This window comes from Akebia trifoliata, chromosome 3 (assembly GCF_017979445.1).
Source record: "Akebia trifoliata isolate Shusen 1 chromosome 3, ASM1797944v1, whole genome shotgun sequence".
Classification (NCBI taxonomy): domain Eukaryota; kingdom Viridiplantae; phylum Streptophyta; class Magnoliopsida; order Ranunculales; family Lardizabalaceae; genus Akebia; species Akebia trifoliata.
Genome location: NC_141377.1, coordinates 6,663,822 through 6,687,766, shown reverse-complemented (window position 1 = coordinate 6,687,766; position 23,945 = coordinate 6,663,822). Strand labels below are relative to the sequence as shown.

General features: G+C 34.8%; 2 protein-coding genes across 2 annotated transcripts; one reads left to right on the top strand and one right to left on the bottom strand.

Moving 5' to 3' along the window:
• Window positions 1-3,579: 3,579 nt before the first annotated feature.
• FTSH6 (FTSH protease 6) lies at window positions 3,580-8,025 on the top strand. The gene is made up of 5 exons (XM_086433638.1): window positions 3,580-4,297; window positions 5,066-5,606; window positions 6,030-6,343; window positions 7,196-7,436; window positions 7,520-8,025. Exons 1-5 carry the CDS (start codon window positions 3,714-3,716, stop codon window positions 7,859-7,861), a joined length of 2,022 nt encoding a protein of 673 aa, XP_086289764.1. The 5' UTR covers window positions 3,580-3,713; the 3' UTR covers window positions 7,862-8,025.
• A 715-nt stretch (window positions 8,026-8,740) lies between these two features.
• Window positions 8,741-10,769, bottom strand: OTP85 (Pentatricopeptide repeat (PPR) superfamily protein). The gene has a single exon (XM_086433639.1). The coding sequence runs from the start codon at window positions 10,603-10,605 to the stop codon at window positions 8,806-8,808; it is 1,800 nt and encodes a 599-aa protein (XP_086289765.1). The 5' UTR covers window positions 10,606-10,769; the 3' UTR covers window positions 8,741-8,805.
• Between the last annotated feature and the right edge of the window lie 13,176 nt (window positions 10,770-23,945).

Sequence of the window (23,945 nt, the reverse complement as noted above, 5' to 3'; positions counted from 1 at the left end):
TTTTCTACGGATACTCAACCAAGTGGTCCAAATAGCATTGAAGTCAAACATTTATGTGAAAACTTTTATTGATTTTTGTAACTCGGCTGTGTATGAAAACAAAGGCAGAGCGGCCGAGCTCCAAATCACCGACCAATATATGACCACTACATTTTTATTTCTCTTTTCAATTTAAAGGTATGCTTCAATTCCACATGAGTCCTCACTTTGAGTAGGGCTGTCAATGGATGCCTATCGGTTCAGATACAATTATATTCAAATTCGAATCTGAAAGTTTTATTTGATATTCAAATTTGAATTCGAATCTGATGGATAATCTAAAATTCTATTTGAATTCGAATCCGATTATCCTAATGAATAATATCCGATTAGAATTCGAATAATTTGTATATTAAAAAATATATATAATTTGTCTTTATATAATTGATTTTTCATTATTAAAAAAAATTATTATATATTATATTATGTATATAATAAATAAATCAAATAATATATATTATATTATATTATTTATATAAAAAATAAATCAAATAAAATAATATATATTATATATTATTTTGAATTGGATATTATCGGATTCGAAATGTTAATATCCGAATCTGTATCCAACAAGGATTCAAATACATAAAACTATCCAAATTTGAATCCAATATCCAAAAATTTCGAATAATATCCAATTTTTCGAATTCGAATATTTGACTATCCATTGACACCCCTAACTTTGAGGCCATGATTTTAAACAGTCTTAAAACCTGGCCAAGCTGATCAGCCAATCTTGTCTGACCAGGATATATAGCAATCAGTTCTTTTTTTATGAGTTTGATAACTTGATGTTGGCGGAGTTTGAACATAGGTCTATAGTATCAACACTCATTGATTTTATCAATTAATCTAGTTGCACAATGTGAAAAAAGCACAAATTTGACAGATCAAGGGTTTGAATTTTTTATTGTCAAATTTTTATTTTTGATAGGCTGAAACTATCAAATTAATGAAGGATGGGAGAAATTTGACTGCTCTAAGCTATTGAATCTGGGAATATCAATAATTTCGACAATCCCAAACCGTTAAAATTCAATTTCTAAAATTCGTTGGCCTTGTGTTCGAACCTCCCTAAGCCATTGGTTTTGTAATTAATTTTTTTTTAATAAAAATAAAAGAGGGTAATTTTGGAAAAAAAAGAAGTGTGCATTTGTTTAATCTTTTTTAATAAATATAAGTCAGTTAGACCAATTTGACAGATTTTTGTTCTAATCATTGGTAGAATTTTTAAATCATTCGTTTTATATAATGTTATCTGATTATGCGACAGGTATGGCATAGTCACAAAATTCTCCAAATTTTTGGAAAATTATTGGATTAGTCAATTAAATTGGGGTATTGAAGAATTGATTGATAATTTATTGATTAATCACGGAATATGATATCATTTTTATAGTTCATCCTCAAAATTCTATTTTCCTTAACATTCAAATCTCAAGAACGAGATAGGATTTTTAGGGAGGTTGAAGATGATGAGTTTGGGTAAGAAACCCAAAATCATAGGTTTATTCCTCAAAAAATTTCAAAAATTTTAATGAAAATTTCACAAATTTATCTGAATTAGCCTAATTGAAACCCAATCGAATAATTATCAAATCTGATCTATGTTGCTACTATGTGCTCCTTATTGTTATTCTGAAAATAGCACTATCAATAATAATTGTTTCTTAAAGTTTGAAAATTATGATGAAGATATCAACTTAACAAACTTTTTTATGTTAATCCCACGGCCAGGCATTAAATCAAGTATCGTGTAATATTGCAATGCTCCGATTTGATTACCTGTCATATTGTGTTTATATAAACCATATCCCAATCTAATACAATGTGAGAAGATAATTGTCGATTAAAAATTTCACGAATTACCTCAAGATGCACAAAATAAGATGACAAATGATTTTGATTGATTTTGATAAAGAAGATTGATACAGATCTCAATGCACTCGTTCAATGGAGTCTTATTCTTTGATTAGTAGTCAAATACAACATTGATGATGTGTAACTTTCTTTTTTTTGGACTTCACGCTTTGATTGGCTAAGAAAGTGATTTCTTGATTTGTAGATGATGGCTTAAGATGTTTGATCTTTTATAGAGATTTTATATAGATTTTCTTATGTTTAGATTTCGTGCTTAGTCAATTGATACGGATTTTTGTACTTATAGAGAAGGGTTTGTAGATTTGATCTTCTCTATTATTGGAATCCAGCTTTTGAGGAAGAATTTTATCTTTTCTTTAGAGGAAGGCTTGAGAGCTTCTTCTTTTTTTTAGAGAGAGCTTGTGTCTTCTGATAGAAAATAGTCTAAGATCCCTCTAAATGAGTAAGACTTTGGTATTTATAGATTTAAGATGAATTGACTTTTCAATTATGTTGTAACTTAATGAACTTTGACCAGTTTGTCAGAAGATCAAATTAATCCAATTTTGATTTTGATGACTCTATGGACTCTCAGTAGATTTTACCCATTTATTTGAATATAAAGTTCATTACCAATTTATCTGATTAGTGGGTCAACCCATTTTAGTAGGTTTATTGGTTTGACTATGGGTTAACCCATCTTATTAGATGTGTGGGCCTTATATCCGGTGGGGATCACTTAGACTGGGCTGGATCATGGGCTTCATCTACACACAAAAATAAAAAAAATAATAATAAAATAGAAAGTCTAATAGGCCCATTACCTATGAATAGACCCAATTTGGATGTGTGGACCTAGTTATGACCTCTACGGACTTTTTTATGACTTTATAAGTATAGGGTCTTTGGTACAATTTTGATTTCTAAAGTAAGCAAATTATATATTTTTAAATATATGAAGTTTATTCGTATTTTGTGTTTATTGGACCAGATTTAAATACTCATACTGACATCCGATAAAATACCTGATCCAACAAGGGTCCAATCCTATTCTTATTGGGTCATTTCTGGGCTAAGTCCAGTCCTTTTCGAATCAGTCCCAAATCAACCTAATTCAATCCAGACTCGATGCATCGAGAACCCTAATGAGATGAGGCCATAGTTCCAATTCCCAGCCTACCCACCACAAAAAAATAACCAACACTAATGCTGGAATGACACAAATGGGGAAACATGAGTGACGCAAATGATGTGGTAGCGCACACATAACCACGGATGCTTTTTACTTGTATCGTAAAAAGCATCTGTGGTTATGTGTGCGCCACCACGTCATTGTGTCACCCCAACATTACTCAATAACCAAACAGAAGAAAAAAAAACAAATGATCATGACATTTCAATTAAATTAACTTGACACATGACATAATCTTTATCAAAAACAAAAAATCAAATCAGACCTGTTAATTTTATCCATGTGTATGGTCAATAGAGCAAGTGCAGGATAAGATCTTGTCTGTTTGGACACATGTGTATATTATCCTTGGCATGGACAAATAACCACACTTTCAAGTGTCCCACACAATCCCAAATAACCATTAGCCTTCACTTTCACATCCATCCACCAAGACCCACTCTAGATCCTTCCTGAAACAAAAGGAAATTAGAGAAAAAGAGAAGTGTTGAAAGCCTAGAACCATCCATGCCAACACTTTTAAATCTATTTAAACTTACACATACTCTCTCCCTCCAAACAAATTCAAATTTCTTACTCAACACATACCAAGAACAAAGACTTCACCAACCCAATAAGCATAATGTCATCTTCTCTATCTCTCTCTGTCCCAAACCTCCCAATCTGCAAATCTCAAGGCCTTTCAAAAGATACCCATTTCCCCAAAATCATTCCTAAAGAAAACCCAAATCCAAAACCTAAATTCAGTAAGAGAAAGCTGTTACAATCAACTAGTTTGGGTCTTATAGGAGGAGGGCTCTCTATAGTTCAGCCTACTGGAGCTGAACCTGAGAGCCCACAAGAATCCACTTCAAGTAGAATGACATACTCTAGATTCTTACAATATTTGGATGAAGGTTTAGTGAAGAAAGTAGACTTGTTTGAGAACGGGACTGTTGCGATCGCCGAGATCTTTAATCCTACATTTAATAAAATCCAGAGAGTTAAAATACAGTTACCTGGATTGCCACAAGAACTGTTGAGGAAATTGAAGGAGAAAGATGTTGATTTTGCTGCTTATCCTATGGAGGTCAACATGGGAGGTATGATTCTTGATTTGTTAGGGAATATTGCCTTGCCATTGATTCTGCTTGGCGCTCTACTTTTAAGGAGATCATCTATGAATAATGCTCCTGGAGGACCCAACTTACCATTTGGATTAGGAAGGTATGGTATTAGTCAAATTTTCGTCACAAATCTTTCATTATTTGATGATAATCTGTGTTTAAAAAAGGAATATAGAACATCTCATCAAGAGAAACTAAGTGAGAAACTACTAAATCATTCAACATGTCTTTTTAGCTATACATGTTCAACTTGTATATTCTTGCACATTCCATGTCCAACCATTAATCATCATTATCAAAGCAAACTCTCTAAAATTTGGGCTAGGCCACTACGTGAAAAAATTGCCAAATTCGATAGTCCTTGGCATTGAATATACCCCTTTTTTCACATAGTGGGCCCAACAGATCTCCTAATCCTCCATTTGATTCTCTCTAGAGCCATGTCTTCTGTTAATTCAAGTATGTTTGTATCTGCTCACACTACCTCAATCCATGTTCTTTATGTCTTTCGTCTTGTCTTTTAGGATCTTGAACATGCAAATTCTTTCTAATTAGTCTCACAACTATACAGTATGTCTACTTTAGCTCTCTGTGTAATTTTTTTTTTTCTTTTTAATTTCTATTTGGAGGGTCCTATTGAAGAAAGAACAAACTCCAAAGTGGTGAATTTGTCGAAATAAAATAAAAATATTAGAATGTTCTATCAATACATGGGCATTATTCATATAGTTTACCTTGACCAACAACTTATCATAATCAATATTTATCTCAACTAGTTGAAGTTCATACTAGTATGAATCTACAAATTTTTAGGACATTTTTAATAATTTATTTGGTGTAGTGTTCTGATTCCATACAATTCCAACAGGTCCAAGGCCAAATTTCAGATGGAACCCAACACTGGAGTTACATTTGACGACGTAGCTGGAGTTGATGAAGCAAAGCAAGATTTTCAGGAGATCGTAGAATTCTTAAAAACCCCGGAGAAGTTTTCTGCTGTTGGAGCAAGAATTCCTAAAGGAGTCCTCTTAGTGGGTCCACCTGGGACTGGGAAGACATTACTAGCTAAGGCCATAGCTGGTGAAGCTGGAGTTCCTTTCTTTTCTCTCTCAGGTTCTGAGTTCATTGAAATGTTTGTTGGAGTTGGGGCTTCAAGAGTACGGGATTTATTCAACAAAGCAAAAGATAATTCTCCTTGCTTGGTTTTTATCGATGAGATAGACGCGGTGGGGAGACAAAGAGGAACGGGTATTGGTGGGGGAAATGACGAAAGGGAGCAAACACTGAATCAATTGCTCACCGAAATGGATGGGTTTAGTGGGAACAGCGGAGTGATTGTCATCGCTGCAACTAATCGACCTGAAATTCTTGATTCAGCTTTGCTTAGGCCGGGAAGGTTCGATAGGCAGGTATGCTATTACGTCTTTCTAATTCATTAATGTTCAAATGCTTATATGAGTCAACTTAGTTTGACAAGGTATTAAATTTCGATTTTTTTATCTTTTAAATATACAGAATAAGTTATTAATTTGGCTAACTGATTAGCACATGAATAATTGTAGGTGCATACTTATACGGATATTTCGGTCGAAATTTTCTATTCATCAAAATTTTACATTTTTATAGCTTACATTTGATTATTTCGGTTGAAATTCATATTTACCAAAATATTTCATGAAATGAATAGTGGTTTCCACGAAATTATATACATAAAGAAACTGTCGGTTAAATTTCGTGTCGAACCTTATGGAAATAGAAATATTTTGTGGAAATATGTCGAAATTTATTTCTATGGACTTCGACTTGATAAGTTTTGGGCTGTTCTTCATCAGGTCACAGTTGGACTGCCAGATATAAGAGGGAGGGAAGAAATTCTAAAGGTCCACAGCAAGAATAAAAAGCTCGACAAGGATGTCTCTATCAGTGTTATTGCTATGAGGACCCCAGGATTCAGTGGCGCAGACTTAGCAAATCTCATGAACGAAGCTGCGATTCTTGCAGGAAGGAGAGGCAAAGAAAAGATAACAATGAAAGAGATTGACGATTCAATTGATCGAATTGTAGCAGGAATGGAAGGGACGAAGATGACAGACGGAAAGAGCAAAATTCTGGTGGCTTATCATGAGATCGGCCATGCCATTTGCGCGTAAGTTCACTAAATAATATTGCCTCAAACTTCAAATAGTAAAGTTTTTGAAATTCATTTCCTATAAGCACATAAGATTCTCAAACAAACAAATGAATGACAATCTTAGATTACTTAGAAACTAAGCTGGAAATCAATATTAGTTAGAGCCTAGCAACAAAGATTAAAATTTGTTAATTCTAGTTACGAAAAGGAGCACACTATCTGTACCTAACCTTTTTTGCTCGTCTCGCTCACTTTACTGCTTTTAGCAACCTAAAAAGTGGTGAAAGGTGTAATTTTTACTGCTTTCACCCACCATCCCAGAACGAATTCAGTGGTCTTCATCTTCTTCTCCTCTCTCTTTCTCAATCTTCTCCTTATTCTTTGCATCTACGAAAGTTTCAAGAAGGATTTAATGGTACAAGAAGTAATACCCTTAGAGCTTGCAAAGTAGGTTAGAAATGATTGTGGAAACCTCAACTCCTAATCTAAGGGTTGTTCGAAAATCTCAGTAGTGAAAAAAATAAAATGAAGCTTCACTCAGTAGGTCAATACCGAATTCGTCAACATAGATTCGGTAGGAACCCACTGTATCTACCTAAAAGGATTCAGTAGGTTCCTACAGTGTACCAATCGCTAGGATCCTACCAAGTCCTTTCAAGTGGATTCGGTAGGATCCTACTGTATCGCAATGAAAATTTTCACTAGCTTCCTACCAAACAAAAAATTCATCTTTTTTAAATGGGCGGGGTGAGTAATTTAGAAAAATAACGTTTAAGTGGGTGAGCCGTGCAAAAAGGTGTGTGCAAATAGTCCATCCCTTACGAAAATGTTTAATCTAATTCTTCTTAATCGATCTGTCAATTACAGGACATTGACTCCCGGGCATGACCCAGTACAGAAAGTTACTCTAATTCCTCGAGGACAAGCCCGTGGTCTTACTTGGTTCATACCAGGTGAAGATCCAGCTCTCATTTCTAAGCAACAACTCTTTGCTAGAATAGTCGGAGGTCTTGGCGGCCGTGCAGCCGAGGAAATAATTTTCGGGGAACCCGAGATTACGACTGGTGCAGCAGGGGATTTGCAACAAATCACTCAAATAGCAAGACAGGTAGGTTTCATGAAAATTAAATTTAGTCTCTAAACTATGTAACAAAATATTAAAAAATTATGGGTTTTTTGTTTTCTTACCAGATGGTAACCACGTTTGGAATGTCTGACATCGGTCCATGGGCATTGACTGATCCTGCAGTACAAAGCAGTGATTTAATAGTAAGGATGCTAGCAAGAAATTCCATGTCAGAAAAACTTGCAGAAGATATTGACTTGTCCGTACGAGCAATTATCGATAGTGCATATGAAATTGCAAAGACCCACATAAGGAATAACCGGGAAGCAATGGATAAACTGGTGGATGTTCTATTAGAGAAGGAAACACTATCAGGAGATGAGTTCAGAGCAATCCTGTCTGAGTTTACCGATACTTCTTTGAATAAAATTGACACAAACTCTGTTAGTGAGCTCATCACAGCTTGAGAAATCATCTTGATGTACAGTAGTTGTAAGGGTAAAATTATGAAATAACAAAGTTACAAAATATAGAAAGCTTATTCAGTAGCTCTCATTTTTGAAAATCTAAGCTTCTTCTAGTACTTGTTAAAATTAAAGATAAATAAATCATTTGGTTGATTCAAAGAAAAGATGTCTCAATATTTACAGTTTCAGCATTCAATCTTGTAAAAAGAAAGGATTTTGGGTTTATGATACTGGTCATGTCTTCAACCTGTTAAACCTGTTGTTGAGGACTTAAGTGTTAAGGTTCATATGTTTGACTTTGGGGGTTATGCTTCATCGAAGAGGTTTACCTTCCTATATGTAAGAGAATCAACCATGGGTTGGCGCTCCAATGATATAATGTCAAGTGGAACTTCGATCTAAGCGTGAACTTCTCTTCAAAGGACCAACTGATCGAATTGTTCAATTTGAAGATAAAAAAGGCTAAGGTGGGTGTTATAGTGCATTAGAAACTATCAACTTCATGGTATTATCTCTAAACAAAATTTAATGTCTTCATTATCATGAACTGTTGTTCTTAGAGAACATAAGAGTGCTGTTAATCCAATCAAAGAGGACCCAGAATTGCAAGGTTCACTAAATGATGATGAATAAAAAATATATTCAAGTTACACAATATTACAAAATTTAAATGCTCCCAATGCATCTCATTAATCAAGGTAGAAGCGTAATCAAACTTTACCTCAATTACTCCAGGCCTTAACTTGTTAGCAATGCCACTTTAATTTGCGTGGGATGCAAATTGAGGACCTCTTAGTGGAATTTTGATGTATAATTTTGCAGTTTCCCCTTGGATTAAAAGGTAAACATTTGCCAAAAGACATGGAACATACATATAGCTTGTTGTTAAGATGAGAATGAATTGAAGTGTGTAACAACATAATCCTTATTTTCGATAACTACTACTACCAGTAATCCCCACACGAGCATACACCGTCCTTAAAATGATGGAACCGTTGAATGTCCCTAAGTATTATTTGTCTGTTAAAGATCTTGGATATAAGTTTTGCAGCAGAGTGACAATCCCCACACACACGAAGATTCTTCACAACTCGGATGGTTGTTCCAGGGGAAGTGTTAATAAGTCCATATGCCATAGCCAACTTCTCGCTGTGATATCTAAGAGTAGATTCTTTCTCCTCTTCTCCCATGTCTGCATGAAACACTAGAGAAGTATCGGGCACATATCCGACCAACTTCAATTCCTTAACCAACTCATCGAGAACCGTGTGCAGTCCTCTAGATTCTAAATGCGTCCCGTCCCCAGAGAAGAATTCGTGCACCACATTGTCCACCTCAACAGAGCTACACCCAGGTACCTTGACCACCCCTTTGTCTTTCATCAATTTCCTCACATAATTTACATCTTCCCACCTTCCCGATCTTGCACATAGATTTGATAAAATCACATAGTCCCCACCATGAGACTCATCCAACTTTAAAATGTGTTCAAATACACGTTTCCCCAATTCAACATTTCCATGGCTACTGCAAGATGATAACAAGGTTCGCCATAGTATAGGTGTAGGCTTGATGGGCAATCCCTCAATGAAATTATAAGCCTCATGCAAGTGCCCTGCACGACCTAGCAAATCCACCATACACCCATAATGTTTAATCCCGGGAACAATCCCGTAGCGATCTCTCATGTTGTAGAAAAACCCACAACCTTCATCCACCATTCCTGTATGACTACATGCATATAAAAGACCTAGAAATGTAATTTCATCAGGTCGTACTCCTGCCTTTTTCATTTCCTCAAACATAGATATAGCTGTGTTACCATGCCCATGGATCGCATACGCAACAATCATTGCTGACCATGCTTGCGTATCTCGAAAATTCATATTCTCAAATATGAAAACCGCATCTTCTAAGCTACCACACTTTGCGTACATGTCTATCAAAGCAGTGTTCACCTTCAAATACTTATCTAACCCAGTCTTCTTTATATGCTCATGTATCCACTTCCCTAGATCCAATGCTCCTAACAAAGCACATGATGACAAAACACTTAGCATTGTAACATCCGTTGGTTTGAGATTGCTCGCTTGCAATTCTCGAAACAATGCCAATGCCTTGGTTGGCTGACTACGTCGAGCATAACCCATAATCATTGCATTGTATGTAACAACACATGGGTCTAATATCTTGTCGAAGACTTGACGTGCAGCACTAAGGTCACCACATTCGGTGTACATGTTTATAAGTGTAGGTTGGACATAGATGTTTTGGTGCAATCCAATTTTGATAGAAAGGCAATGCACTTGTTTACCTTCCTCTAATGCTTTAGAGTTGGCACACGCCTTGAGAAGAGACGGGAAGGTGTAGTCATCGGGGAGAAGCCCCGAATTGAGAATTTTAACAAAGAGGGTGACGGCTCGAATTGATGATTGGGTTTGAGCGTATCCGCGAGCCATGGTGTTAAAGAGGACAATGTCTGGTTGGGGAATTTGGTCAAACAGTTGTTGGGCATGGTCCATGGTGGTAGAGGGATTAAGGGTGCAGAAGTTGATGAGCTTGGTGAGGACAGAGATGTCATGTTGGAGGTCGGATTTTATTGTAAAAGCTTGGATTTGTTTGAGTTGTCTAAGGGAATTACATTTGGGTAGGAGAGAGAGAGGAAATTGGTGTGTTTCTTTTGTGTTGCTTGGTTTGGATTTGTGTGGAGATAGAGGGCTTAGAGGGGATGTTGAGGTTGCCATTGTAATGGTCTCTCTGTGGCTGGTAAATGGGATAAGAACGTTAACTGACTATGAACAAGGGTGATTTGGTCATTTAAACATAGACCTTTATGATTTATAGAATATTTGAGATGCACCGTTTAATTTTCAAGCTGATGACATACTATCCCACACTAGAGCTTAGACTTTATGAGAGATTAATATAAAATAACATAAAATTCCATATTCTTCATTTTGATCAATATCATAGATGGGCCTCTATGTTTTCGAATTGATGACATGCCCCCTTGACTTAAGTTTTCTCTGATAGACTAATTTAAATGACATAAATGCCCTTATCTTCATGTTCTTGCCTAAAACTATTTTCTCCAAGAAATTTTGTCATATTTAAGAGACTAACCAAAACTTCTTGATTTTCTCTCAAAATATATCATCTTCAAGCTCTTTGAAAATAAATTTTAAGCTATTCATCCTGGTCTTCAATACATTGTTTCAACCTCACTTTGTCCTCTTGTCAAAAATCCTTAATTGTTTTAGCCAAATTCCGTCACTTTCTACTTCTCTCTTTCTTGAGGTTTGTAGGTTGAAGAAGGTAGATTTTAAGGTTGAAAATGAGGACCAAAAATTATACCCAAAACAATGGGTCGAAGGTAAATTGATTTTGAGAATAATCTATTTTACTTCTCCAAAAGTCTTATTTTGTTCTTGAGGTTAAAGGTTGAAGAAATAGAATATTAAAGTTGAAGACACAAGGGTAAAAATCTTTGCCCAAAGTTTGTAGAAGACTGATTTGGGACAAAATCGAAGTGGTTTTGTTAAGAGAAATCCTTGATTTTGTCAAGAACTTTGGCAAATTCAAAGCCACTCAATAATGATTTTACATTTAGTCAAATACCCTTTAAAGTTTTCCCAAAAGTCAATCTTCATCTCCCCCCCCCCCCCCCAAAAAAAAAAAAAAAGAAAAAAGAAAAATCCCATTTTGTTCTTGAGATTTTAAGAAAATACATCACAATGGTAGGAAATGGTAGGAAAAAAATTTGTCCAAATTTAAGATGACTGGCTTTAGGTAGAAAACCAAAATCGATTTTATGTTAAATGTTGAAGGTGAAGTCAATTGGTTATTTAAATTAGTCGTTCAGAGAACACCTAAGTCAATGGGGTATGTCATCAAATATGAAAACAACGAGAGAAGTATCTTTCAAGATGAAAGTATGGAAGGGAATAATGCTGAAGTGACCTCAAGATTGGACTTTACATCGCACACTCTAACGTGAATGTGTATAAGAATCATAAATGCATTTTCTAGAGATACAAGTGAAAATGTATTTATGGTTCCTATTGACTTTCACGTCAAGATTTGCTGATAGGAGGTCCAATCTTCAGGTCACTGCTGTATGACCCACTCCCTAATATGTGTGACACAATTGCTTATTTTTAAAACATAGTTAATTAAACGAATCCTAAGCTCCTAACAAGTGTTGGGGCAATTAAATATGGATGAAGTCTTGATAGTCATGTACTGTAATTATTTATGTTGCTTAATAGAACTTAAATAATCAAAGTTTATTTAAAATCCATAAAGGATAGGATGTCAGGGCTTGTGAGATCAACCCAAAAGGAATATCTAAATTAGATTAGGTTTGTGGAACTTAATTGATTTAGTACATGTTTTGAGGCCATGCTTTACTCTCTTTTTTATAATGACTAGGGTGTCCACACCAAGGCCCGTAGACCCAACTAGTAGAGGTGAGTCAACTGGCCTCTTAATAAAATAAAATACAGGTGTTTTACATAGGTGCATAAAATATTTTAAACAATTCATAATTGAATACGATTTTGAAATATTAATGCAAACAATTAAACTTATTTAATTTTATACAATTATTTGTGTGAATATCAAGAATTTTTATACAAATATAAACCTAAATTTATCTTTATACCGTTACATAAAAGGTCACTCTATCTAATGTCCAAAAAGGGGTAAAGATGTGAAATTGCAATATTTACGGTAAGTTTTTAAAACACTAAAGCTTTTATCCAAACCAGATAAATTCTATGGTTTTATAAATATTTTAAAACTATGTTCAATCAAGTTTTTTTTAAAAAAATTTATGGAAGGGGTTCTGAACCTGCAATTGATCTCTTAGAGCACCGTATCTCACCCAAGTCTCTCGTGTACATGCAATATCTCACAAGCCACACATACTAGGCAAGAATAAATCTTTGTGGGTGGCCAACGAGCGGACTTTAAGTGTAATCAAATTGATTTTCTATTAATCGATACCTTTTATTAATTTTTACCCTTTTTTTCAAAAAAAATCTTAAAAAATATTATATATATAAAAATAAAAAAAATGAGACAACCACAGCGATTGTGCTTAGTAAATTGGACTTTTACCAAAAGAATTCCATAAGTTTAACATAATGGCGAACAAGGGCAACTTTTATTCTAATACTGAAAATAGGGCAATTTGCTATAGTAACTCGTATTTTTGGACAAAATTATCCTCACTTGCAATCTTTTTAATAAATCCTTATGAAATATTCATCAAAATTATAACTCCCTCCCTCCCAACACTTTATACGATGAAGGAGAGAACTCTTCATTCTCTCTATCAAAATCCACCAAATAACCATTGAAATTCTTCAATGAGTGATCTTTGGGGAACGATCGCAAAACATATATATGTCCATTCTCGTGTTTGATCTATAATCTATTGGAGCTTGCCACCAGTGATTATCACTCTCTCCATTTTTTTCTTTTATATGTTTTCAAATCATTTATATATTCTTATGAACCTTGATATATTTCTTCCCTAATATTTTTTACATGGAAAATGGTAGCAAATATTCTTAATGATTTCACAAAATTTTTAAAGCTTATACCTAGTGCAAAGTTTGACAGTAGAATATAGTACAGTATCGAGGCTCAATGTTACCTAACAAAATCATTTTCCACCAATCTCGAGTAAAGTTTAGCCATACCTATTTTGTTTATATCCCTTAGTCTTCGAATGTTAAGACCCCCTTTATCATAAGGTTTACATACTCTTGCCTACTAATAGGATGAATAAAATGGACAAGTGAAAGACCTCTCCATAGAAAATTATTGAAGATGTTCTCTATTTTTTTTAAGACACTTACCGGAATATTGAAAAATGTATACCTATAGATTTGAAAGCTAGACAACACAGAGTTAATTAGTTTTAATATTTCAGCATAGGACAACAAATTCGATCTCCACCCCTCGACCCTTTTAGAAACTCCATCAATTAGAGGTTGACAAAAAGTATGAGATAGTCTAGATGAGAATAAAGGGAGACCTAAATATTTAATAGGTAAAGTACTTTTCGTAAATCCAAGAGAAGACAGAACGAACTCTTGATTTTTACACGAATCACTGAAAAAAACCTAACTTTTTGCTTCATTCACTTGAAGACCAGAAACATTATAAAAAAGATTCAACACCTTTTGAATGGATGAAACTGATGTCGTATCATTTTGAGAAAAAATAAGGACATCATTAGCAAAAATTAAATGGGAGACACCTGGAACACCCATAATCCTAGGAATACTCAAAGAATTGGAAGAAATTTTTTGATTAAAAGTGCAAGAAAATGCTTTTATAGTCAACGTAAACAGATAAGGGGATAAAAGATCACCTTGTTTGAGACCTCGTTCACTTTTGCAAAATCCATGAGAGGTTTCATTAATAAGAATAGAAAATCTCAGAGTAGACACACATTCCATAACTTGGTCTATCCAAAGAATTGGACATCCTAATTGAATGAGAACCGATTTCAAAAGCCCCAATTTATAAAACCGTAGGCTTTCCTAATATCAATTTTGGCACAAAAAGATTCAAGAGATTTTGAATGATGGTAATTATGGACCATTTCATGGGCTGTGAGAATAGTATCTTGAATTTTCCTCCAACTCACAAAGGCCAATTGATGAGAAGAAATGATAGAGGGTAAACATAAGACTAACTTATTTGCAAAGATTTTGGAAATCATCTTGTAAATGAAGTTACAAAGGGCGCAATAGGTCTAAATTTTTTGAGTCAATTGGCATTTTCTTCTTTTGGGATTAAATAAATTAATGTGGCATTAATTTCCTTCAACAACTTCCCATGTTTGAAAAAGTCCAACACTGCTTCACAAACATCTTCACCAACAATATCTCAGAAATTGGTGAAGAACTCAACTCCAAATCCACTCGGACCTGGAGATTTATTTCTTGGGGAAGCAACAATAACATATTTTTTCTCCTCCTTAGTCATAGGACTTGATAAAATTTGCACAAGCTCCTCTAAAAATTTGGAAATAAAAGACACTTGCGTACTTACAAAAGGATTAGAATTGCGAAACATTGTTGAAATTTTTTTTGTAGCCCATGCTCCAATGTTTGCTTCATCCTTGAGTAAAACTCCTTGATCCGTTTCCAACTCCATAATCCCATTCTTCGCAATGTTCATGGCCACTGAACTATAAAAAAAATCTAATGTTTCTATCCCCTTCCCGAAGCCACTGAACTCTCGATTTTTGTTTATAAAAGCTTTCTTCACTATCAAGTTTAGTATTATAGACCCTCATCACCTCCACCTCTTCAACTTGAAAATTACTATCCAACGGTTGCCTCTGAATCTGATTTTGTATCTAGAAAAAATTACATTTAGCTTTCTCTTTCTGACTGAGAAGAGTACCAAAATAATTCCTGGTCCAATCTCTAATGGAATTTTTTTACCGCTCTAAGTTTTTTAGTGAGCTGGAACATTGGTGTACCCATAATTTCTTGGTTTCAAGTATTAAAGACCACTTCTTTCAATCCTAGTTTACCTATCCACACTGAAAAAAATTTAAACACCTCCGTCCTCTAGATGAATTATTTGGAAATACCAATTTAAGTAGAGCATGATCTGACACCCTGCATGACAAATAATTCATAATCATTTGCGGAATTTTAACCAATCAAGCCAGATTGATTAATGCACTTCCAACCTGCACAGTATTCGCCGAAACCTCACAGATTTATTGCTCTAGGAGAACCAATCATTATTAGTCTTCATATCCTAAACATCAATCAAATTTATACAATCATTGAAATTACACATTGAACGACTTGATGCAAGGCGACCCCCCACCTTTTCTTCTTGGAATCTAACCGTGTTAAAATCACCAAACACGATCCATGGATCCATTGTGGATAATTGGATAAATTCTGTCCACAACAGGCGTCTCTCATTTTTAAAGTTTTCAACATAATAAACAAATGACATATAACACACAAATATGTCTCTTAGTCGAGTTACTTTGCAATGAATACTTGACTCGATTCAAATATCTTTTGCACATAAAAAAAATAAAAACGAATTCCATCCCACCCAAATACGGCCATAGTGGTGCGATTCATAATTATCCTTAATTCTATCGCTACACAAGAGGCGGCACATGCAATCATAGTTCAAATTCTATGTCACTAATATTGGTCTGATCAACACTTGGGGAAGGTTAATGAACCATAGTCAGGTTTTTTACTCTTGGCATTAGCATTTGCAAATTTTTTATTTTTTATTTTGCTCGGTGGGGTTAGTGGTTAACACTTAACATTATTATAAGAAAGGGTTTAAGGGGTTTGAATCGAAAACCTTGGGAACAACCTCCACAAGGTCTTACCACTTAGCTAAATGGTCATTCTTAGCATTTGCAAATCTACCTTGAGATATTTTGAAATAGGAAAATGTTGGAATGATACAAACGGAGACACAAAGGTGCCAAAATGATTTGGTGGCGTGCACATAACCGTAGATGCTTTTTACTCGTATCTCGCTGAAAAGCATCTACAGTAATGTGTGCGACACCACCATCATTTTGTCACCTTTGTATCTCTGTTTGTATCACCCATGGCCAGCATGACTCTTTGAAATATTTAGGCCCTCTAAATAAATGGCTAAAGATATGGGAAATCATTGTGGTTAATATGATTTATTAACTTTCCAAAAGCTAAAGGTATGGAAAATCTTTTGGTACAATTTGATTTATGTTCTTTCCAAATTTGCATGGACCGCATGACCTGTCCAAATTCTATCCAACAATCATGGATTGGATTTATTTTCTTTCCAAATATTCATGGACCGCATGACCTGGCCAAATTCTATCCAACAATCATGAATTCCTATATATACTTACCAAGAAAAACAAACTCACATAAGCTTTACATGGTAGAAATAGTTTTTGTAGGAAAGTTTCTTCGACGATTACCTTCTTAAGACGCATCAACTCATCTTTATAAATGGATCCTGTTCATGGCATTTCATCAATTTTGTTTCTTGAGATGAGATGGATGAAATGCCTAATGAACAGTGATCTATTTGTAGGAATGAATCTCCTAGTTAATTGTTGTAGATTGGTCCAATCGATAAACAAGAGATTGCTATAAATGGATCATGTTCATGGCACTTCGTCAAATTTTCCCATATTTTTTCAAAAAAAGGACAAAGATGGATGAAATGTCATGAACAATGATCTCTTTGTAGAATGATTTCTAATAGGGTTGGTAAGTAGAAAGAGATGGATTGACTGCAGGTAAGTCATGAATTCATTCTTGTTTTGTATTAATGCCTTATTAAATGAAAACTAAGATGTTCAACATTTGTTTTTCAAATGCCGTTTTGCATGCTCGATTTGGAATTATTTCGTTGCTGCATTCAGGGATTGTTCAGGTCCAATGAATTCTTTCCAGAATATTTGCAGTTGGTGAAGGTCTTCAATAACTCAATCTGGCACTTTGTTGATTGCTGCTCCGTGGGTGATTTTATGGTCACTATGGACAGCTAGGAATCGGTACTTGTTTGAAGGGATAAAATCTTCAATCAATAGAGAAATTCAGAGGATCAGTTGGGCATTGCAGACATCATTGTTGGGTGCTTGAGAATAGAATCTAGCGATATATGGGTTTTTCTATTCCTTCTTGTCCTTCGAGAAGAGCCATTGCAATTTCTTGGTCTCCTCCTCCATTTGGGTGGCTGAAATTGAATGTGGATGTGCGAGTATTCCTAATCCTGGCTCGAGTGAAGGTGGTTTCGTACTCAGATTCTTTTGGGAAGGTGCTAAGTGCAGGCTGCTGCCCTCTTGGTGTCGGTTCTGATAATGTGGCTGAATCTCTAGCCCTTCTTCATGCCTTGGAAGTTCTTAATATTCAGGACCTCAATGTCACTGTGGAGCTTGATTCTTTGCTCTTAGTCAAAAGAAGCAATGGAGAAGGAGTGCCCTGGATAATTCAACATCTAATTTTTTAGATTCATAAACATCTCTCCTGTTTCAACTGGAAAATTCAGCACTCATGTTGCTTTACCAATTTGATTGATGATTGAATGTTTTTCAGGTGTTCTACCCCTTCGCTGCTATTCTCTGAAAGCAGGTCAGATATTGTATCCAACATTCTTCTTGAGTTGTTAAAAATGAAGATTTTAAATTTGTTAAGGTTCATGCATTTTAATTTTTATGACTTGGTATAGTTTAAAGAAATGGAAAAATATCACTAATGCTGGGGTGACATTGGATTTACTGTGATTCTTACATTTCTGTCGTCGATATGCACACATAACTGTAGATGTGTTTACTCGTAGCTGAAGGAAACAGCATCTACAGTTATGTGCGTACCTCCACATCAGAAATGTAATAAATCGCAGTAAATCCAATGTCACCACAGCACAACTCGAAATATATATATATAGTTGGCAAAAAAAAACTTCCTCAAATAATGGCAAAATCTCATTTATTAGGCTTTGGAAACTTGACAGTTCATTGGCAAGCCCAAATGGCATGACAAGAAACTCATAAGGCTCCTAGTGAGTTTGAAATTTCTATTTAGGTTTCTAATTACTCATTTATGTGGGTCGATACACACATTCCACTTTCCATGCATCATTCTTCTATACTAACAAAAAGTTAGGAGTAGGGACAAGTGCTTGTTTGGATTAATCTTAATTCCAACAAGTTGTGCACTGTCATTTGATTTCATTTTTTTTTTTGAAAAATGGGTAGTGATACGGGTTTTAAGATATGTTTGTTTTACGCTTCCAATTGAATAGGATGCTCATGGGGTGAAGTCCAAACTTGTCTTGGTGTTTGTCTATCGAAGTATGTGGTTCACTTGGAAGCTTTGGGGTTGGTGCCTATTCCTCAATACATCTTATATCCATGGGTTCTTCAAACTTGTCTTCAGCCTTATAGCCTGATCAAGTTCAACCAATGCATCTGGAATGACTTAAGTCATAGTTATGAGACTTCCCAAATCTTGTTGAAAGGAGGTTTTGCCTTTGGATTCAACTGGTTGAGGAAGTCAAGCATTTGAAGTTTCAACTCCAGTTGAGAGAGTGCAACATTGAGGAAAAATACCTATGAACCAATAGGAATCTAGGGTCGGTGTGTATCGAAGGCATCCCAACATGGTATGGTAATTTTGTAAATTTGAGATGCCTTCAATACCCGTGAACCAATAGGATTGTGGGGTCTCCGAAACGCGGGTCTCCAAACATCCTTTCTTGATTTTTCTTCTCACAAATAGTCTTCTTCAAACCCTTCCATCCGTAGAAATACTTAGATTTTGCTAATTAAAATTTCCATTGTTTTCTACTCTCCAAATTAAATCCGTATGTTGCCTTTAGATTTGAAGATTGAGGTAGATATAATATTAAGGTTGAAGACGAGGGTAAATTTTTTTAAATAAGAGATTGAAGAGAATTCTTTTTTATCAGAAAAATCATGGATTTTTAGCTAGAGGTTCAACATGAGTCAATTGGTCATTTTCTATTAGTTTATTAGAGAAGATTAAGGCCAAAAAGCCAAATGTGGGATATCTCAAATAATAATCAAAATGTGGTGGGTCACTAAACCAACTTAATTTTTTTGAGAATTTCCATTGGCAGCCCAACTTGTGCTTATTGCATCCTATTAAAATTTAAAGCAAGGGTTCCTATCTCAATTGAACAAAGCAAAAAATCATAATCAAGCTAGAGATTAGGATGTGACAATGGATCCTATCCAATTGCTATTGGCTAGGGACGTGCATTAGATGTTCTCACTACACTACGCTATACAAGTTCCTTCGACCACGTTTTCGTCAATATGTGGAAGAGATTTTGATCTCTGATCATTTGAAGGTTGAAATGGGGGCTTCAAATTATGTTGGCATCGTTCACAAAAAAGTTAGATTCTAGTTGTGAACTATCTTATACAAAAAAATTTGGTCAAGTTAATAAAATTTGATCAATTTTTTGTATATATATATATATTTTTGAAAGATTACTATTAAATTTATGTATTATTAAATGTAATAATTATTAAAAGATTTATTAAATCCAAAGCAATTATTAAACGAGTTATCTCGTAGGAAACATGATAACTCAGGTGAGTCAACATAATATTAGTGAGATGATATGAAATATCAAATTTTAAAAGAAAAACACTTGTATTGGTCAAGGTGTGGCAAAAATTGGATTGAGAAATTCACTTTTTCAAGGTCAAAATCGACAAAAATTCATTTATGATGTGGACACACCAATATTAAGGCCTATGTTGTGTTTTTTATATTTGCACACCATTTTTCGGACGAAAATTGAACCCTTTCAGCATTGATGTATTTTGTATAGGGTGTGTACTATTTTTGCTTACTACATACCACAACAACAATGCAACAAAATAACTCGTTTTGACCAAGGGATTCAAAGCCTCAATTTTTTGTAATTTAGATATAAAATAATGATGATGTAACTACATCCAAAAAGGACCATAAACTTTAATTTGACCCTAATCTTCTTTTCTTGACCATAAGATTATTTGGATTCGTCTCAATCGGGTTAAGTGTCTAATACCTTCCGAAACCCTTAACTCGACCTCTTACCCATTTTTCTCTTACCCGTAACCCGACCTAAATCTATTTGGAGTCAATTTTATGGTTCTTAGACTTAGAACTATGTAGCGACTTCTTTTTCCCTAATTCCTTAAAATCCCTAAATCACCAATACTTTTTATTTTTGTAAAAAGTGTCAAGGAGCTTTTAATTACTATTGAAAGTGGTACCAAATCAGATAAATACGCTCCCTAGGACCGATTTCCAGATTCACTCCGTGTTTGGAAATATGGTCCAATTTCATCAGATCGAATATCACGAGAAAGAAGCTTTCGAGATGCTGGATCATAGCATTTGTATCCTTTCTTTGTAGAAAAATACCCAAGAAAAACACACTGAGTGGCACAAGCATCAAATTTATCACGATAAGTTGCTTGTTAGTGCACGTAACATACACAGCCAAACATCCGTAGATGAGATATATTAGGCTTTCGATTTTGTAAGCCCTCCAAAGGAGACTTAAAATTGAGAATGTGACCGAGAAGTCAATTAATAAGATATGCAGTAACCAAGACTCCATGGGACCAATGCCGTTTTAGCACATTCATTTGAAACATGAGAACTCTCGCAGTTTCCAAGATATATCGATTTTTTCTCTCTGCCACCTCATTCTATTGCAGCATGCCCACGCAACTAGTTTGGTGGATAATTTATTGGCTGCATATGTAATTGGGGAAAAGGTCCTTGGGTATATTCAGCACCATTGGCACCAAATTGGTTCATCAACATATTATGAAACTCCATACAATAAAACACACCTCAGTTTTTTAGTTTAATAAATATAACCATGTAGCACGAGATCGATCATCAATGAATAACACAAAATATGTATAACCATCATAAGAATCAATAGGAGCAGTACCCCACAAGTCAAAATGAATTAAGTCAAAGGGTTTAGAAGACATGGACGATGAACTAACAAACGATAAACAGTTTGCTTAACAAATTGACAAACATCACACGTAGTTGACTCAACAGAAATAGAAGGAAACATACAAGATAAGATATGGTTGGATGGGTGTCCAAGCCGTTTATGCAAAATGCGACTTTCCACAAAGCCGTTGGTATGATATGCCGGATCAATTTGATTTATCAAGTACAAGCCATACGAATAGACTCCTTCACAAATCATCTTCCCTGATGTTCGATCTTGAAAGATAACAGTAGTAGGAGAAAATAACATCGCAGTTTAAAAAATATACAGAGTTACTAAGTTGTTGAAGGAGATGACTCAATGACTCATTGAGATAGACGTATCAACTATTGCTACATGGTCCTTTTTATTTATGTTTTTCAGTATTAGATATGAGGTGGGAATAAAGCTTCCAACACCGATCCTTGGTGTGCCCAGTTTTTCCACAGTGATCACATCTTTAAAGCTTACGCTTACCCTTATTCTGATTGTGATTCTTATACTTTATAGTGCCAAAAATCTTTCTTTTATCATCTTTCTCAGCTAATAAAGCACTAGATTCAACTATCTCAGAAGATTTTGACTCAGTATTTATAGCATTTTTTTCAAGTTTCATCCCTTTGAATGATAGCACAAACACTAGACAAAGTAGAGAGTTGGGGATGCATAAGAATATTACGTCTGAGATTTTCAAATTCTAGCTTCAAACTGTTAAGCAGGGAATTTTTTTTTTTATCTTCTTCAGCCCGTTTTAGAAGAGTTTTCGCATCAGTGGTGTGTGGACAATACATGTCAAGTTCAACTCACATCCTTTTTAAATTTCCCAGATATTTTTCACATTTCAATTGAAAAATAGTTTTGATTGCTATATATATTCGCTACGAAATCCTTCAACCCCTTTGCAGAACTGGAGAAGGTGAAAATTGCTATAGTTTTATTCACATGTGTTGGTCAGAGATCAAATATCTGCCTGCTCTGATACCATAAAGAACTGACACCCACAAGCAATATATTGGGTTATAGAAACGTGTAAAGACCAATTGAGAGTATCCTACTTACGTAACTTTCCAACCAAAGAGTCCTACAAAAAGAAACTTCCCAAAAAAATCGTGTTCAACATATATCAACCCACGAATAGATATCTTCTAAAAACTCTCTTGTCCGTCAACAATATATATAGCAAAACTCGCCAGCATTTTGTTTTATATGATGGCAACTTATAAGGCAACTTGGAGTATAGGGAATCGAGTGCTTGGGACACTGTTGGCACGTTGGCTTGGGTATATGCTCATCATGTGTTTGGTGAAGGTTGGGCTTTGGAGAGAAAATAAAGACCTCTCCTTCAAATTAAGTATATGTTTAAGTCTTTTGTGATTTAGCAGAAGAAAATATTGAAACTTCAGACGAATCAGATTTGGCTTTACGGAGTCTTGTTATGATTCAAAAGTCCAATAACTTGGCCCATTTCCAACTCTATGTAGAGAATGCCACTAAAAGAAGAAGTGATCGGTTTGTCTATAAACTAACATTTCCAACTCTATGTAGGAAACAATTACAAGGGTAGCCATTCCTTTTAGGCTAGTTATCCTTTATTCTTTTATCATCGATTCAAACATGGATATTGATACTGATTTGCGTTCAATTTACAATAGGCATTAGAAGAAGTCGAAAAGAATTTTACCAAATCTTCACACGATTTGAAAAATCCATGCAGCATAGCAGTAATTGCATACATGAACATCCGGTCTCCCATGTTATGAAGAAGCTAATAGCAAGCTTGACACTGTTGTTCTCCTACATATTGAATGAAATTTTACCAATTTTACTTCCTTTTGGACATCCCCAATTATCTATTTGTTCGCATTCCTTTTGCATTGTCTTTTTTCAAGGATACCATGTTAGGCATCAAGACATTGGTATATAGGTCCATTGCTTAGCCCTTATTTTTATGTTGAGATGTTGATCTTTGTCCCCCTGTGATAATTAGGTTTTAGCAGATTTCTCTTATTTATGTTATAATATCTATTAGCAGAACCTTTTCATGCCTTTGGAGTATGTGAAACTTTTCATGACGGTTAGTTTTTTAAATCTTCTCCTATCGACGGGTATGTATTCCACTTAATGTGTGCTATGTCATCAACCTATAATAAGCAAATTGTCTTTTGTTGTGGCTTCAACAAAACTTTTGTATTTGTACTTGTTCATTTAATGTTTTTTTTTTTTTTTTTTTTGCTAAAAGATAAAACAAGAAACAAAAATTCTTAAAACTTGTAATTGCAAGTAGTTAGCATTAACTTTTTATTATTTAGCTTAGAGTTGTCTTCTTTTTCAAGGGCAGGTTAACCCTACTCAATGTGAGGCCCCTTAACGATGGTTTGTGCTCAGGTAATGTGTATGCAAACCACTTTGAACTCTATGTATACAAACAACTAATTGCTAGTGGCCTTCTGCATGTACGTTTTGTGAAATAGTTCATATCTTATAGTGTCTTCTTGGTGAAAGTTCAAAATAACTTATCAGATATTTCATTGCAATC

What these genes read in the sequence shown, in the direction of transcription:
- FTSH6 (XM_086433638.1), top strand. Translation starts at nt 3,714, where the DNA reads ATGTCATCTTCTCTATCTCTCTCTGTCCCAAACCTCCCAATCTGCAAA. An exon ending in CGGGAAGGTTCGATAGGCAG is followed by an intron (nt 5,607 to 6,029) that starts GTATGCTATTAC and finishes GTTCTTCATCAG; the next exon opens with GTCACAGTTGGACTGCCAGA. An exon ending in TCACTCAAATAGCAAGACAG is followed by an intron (nt 7,437 to 7,519) that starts GTAGGTTTCATG and finishes TTTTCTTACCAG; the next exon opens with ATGGTAACCACGTTTGGAAT.
- OTP85 (XM_086433639.1), bottom strand. Translation starts at nt 10,605, where the DNA reads ATGGCAACCTCAACATCCCCTCTAAGCCCTCTATCTCCACACAAATCC.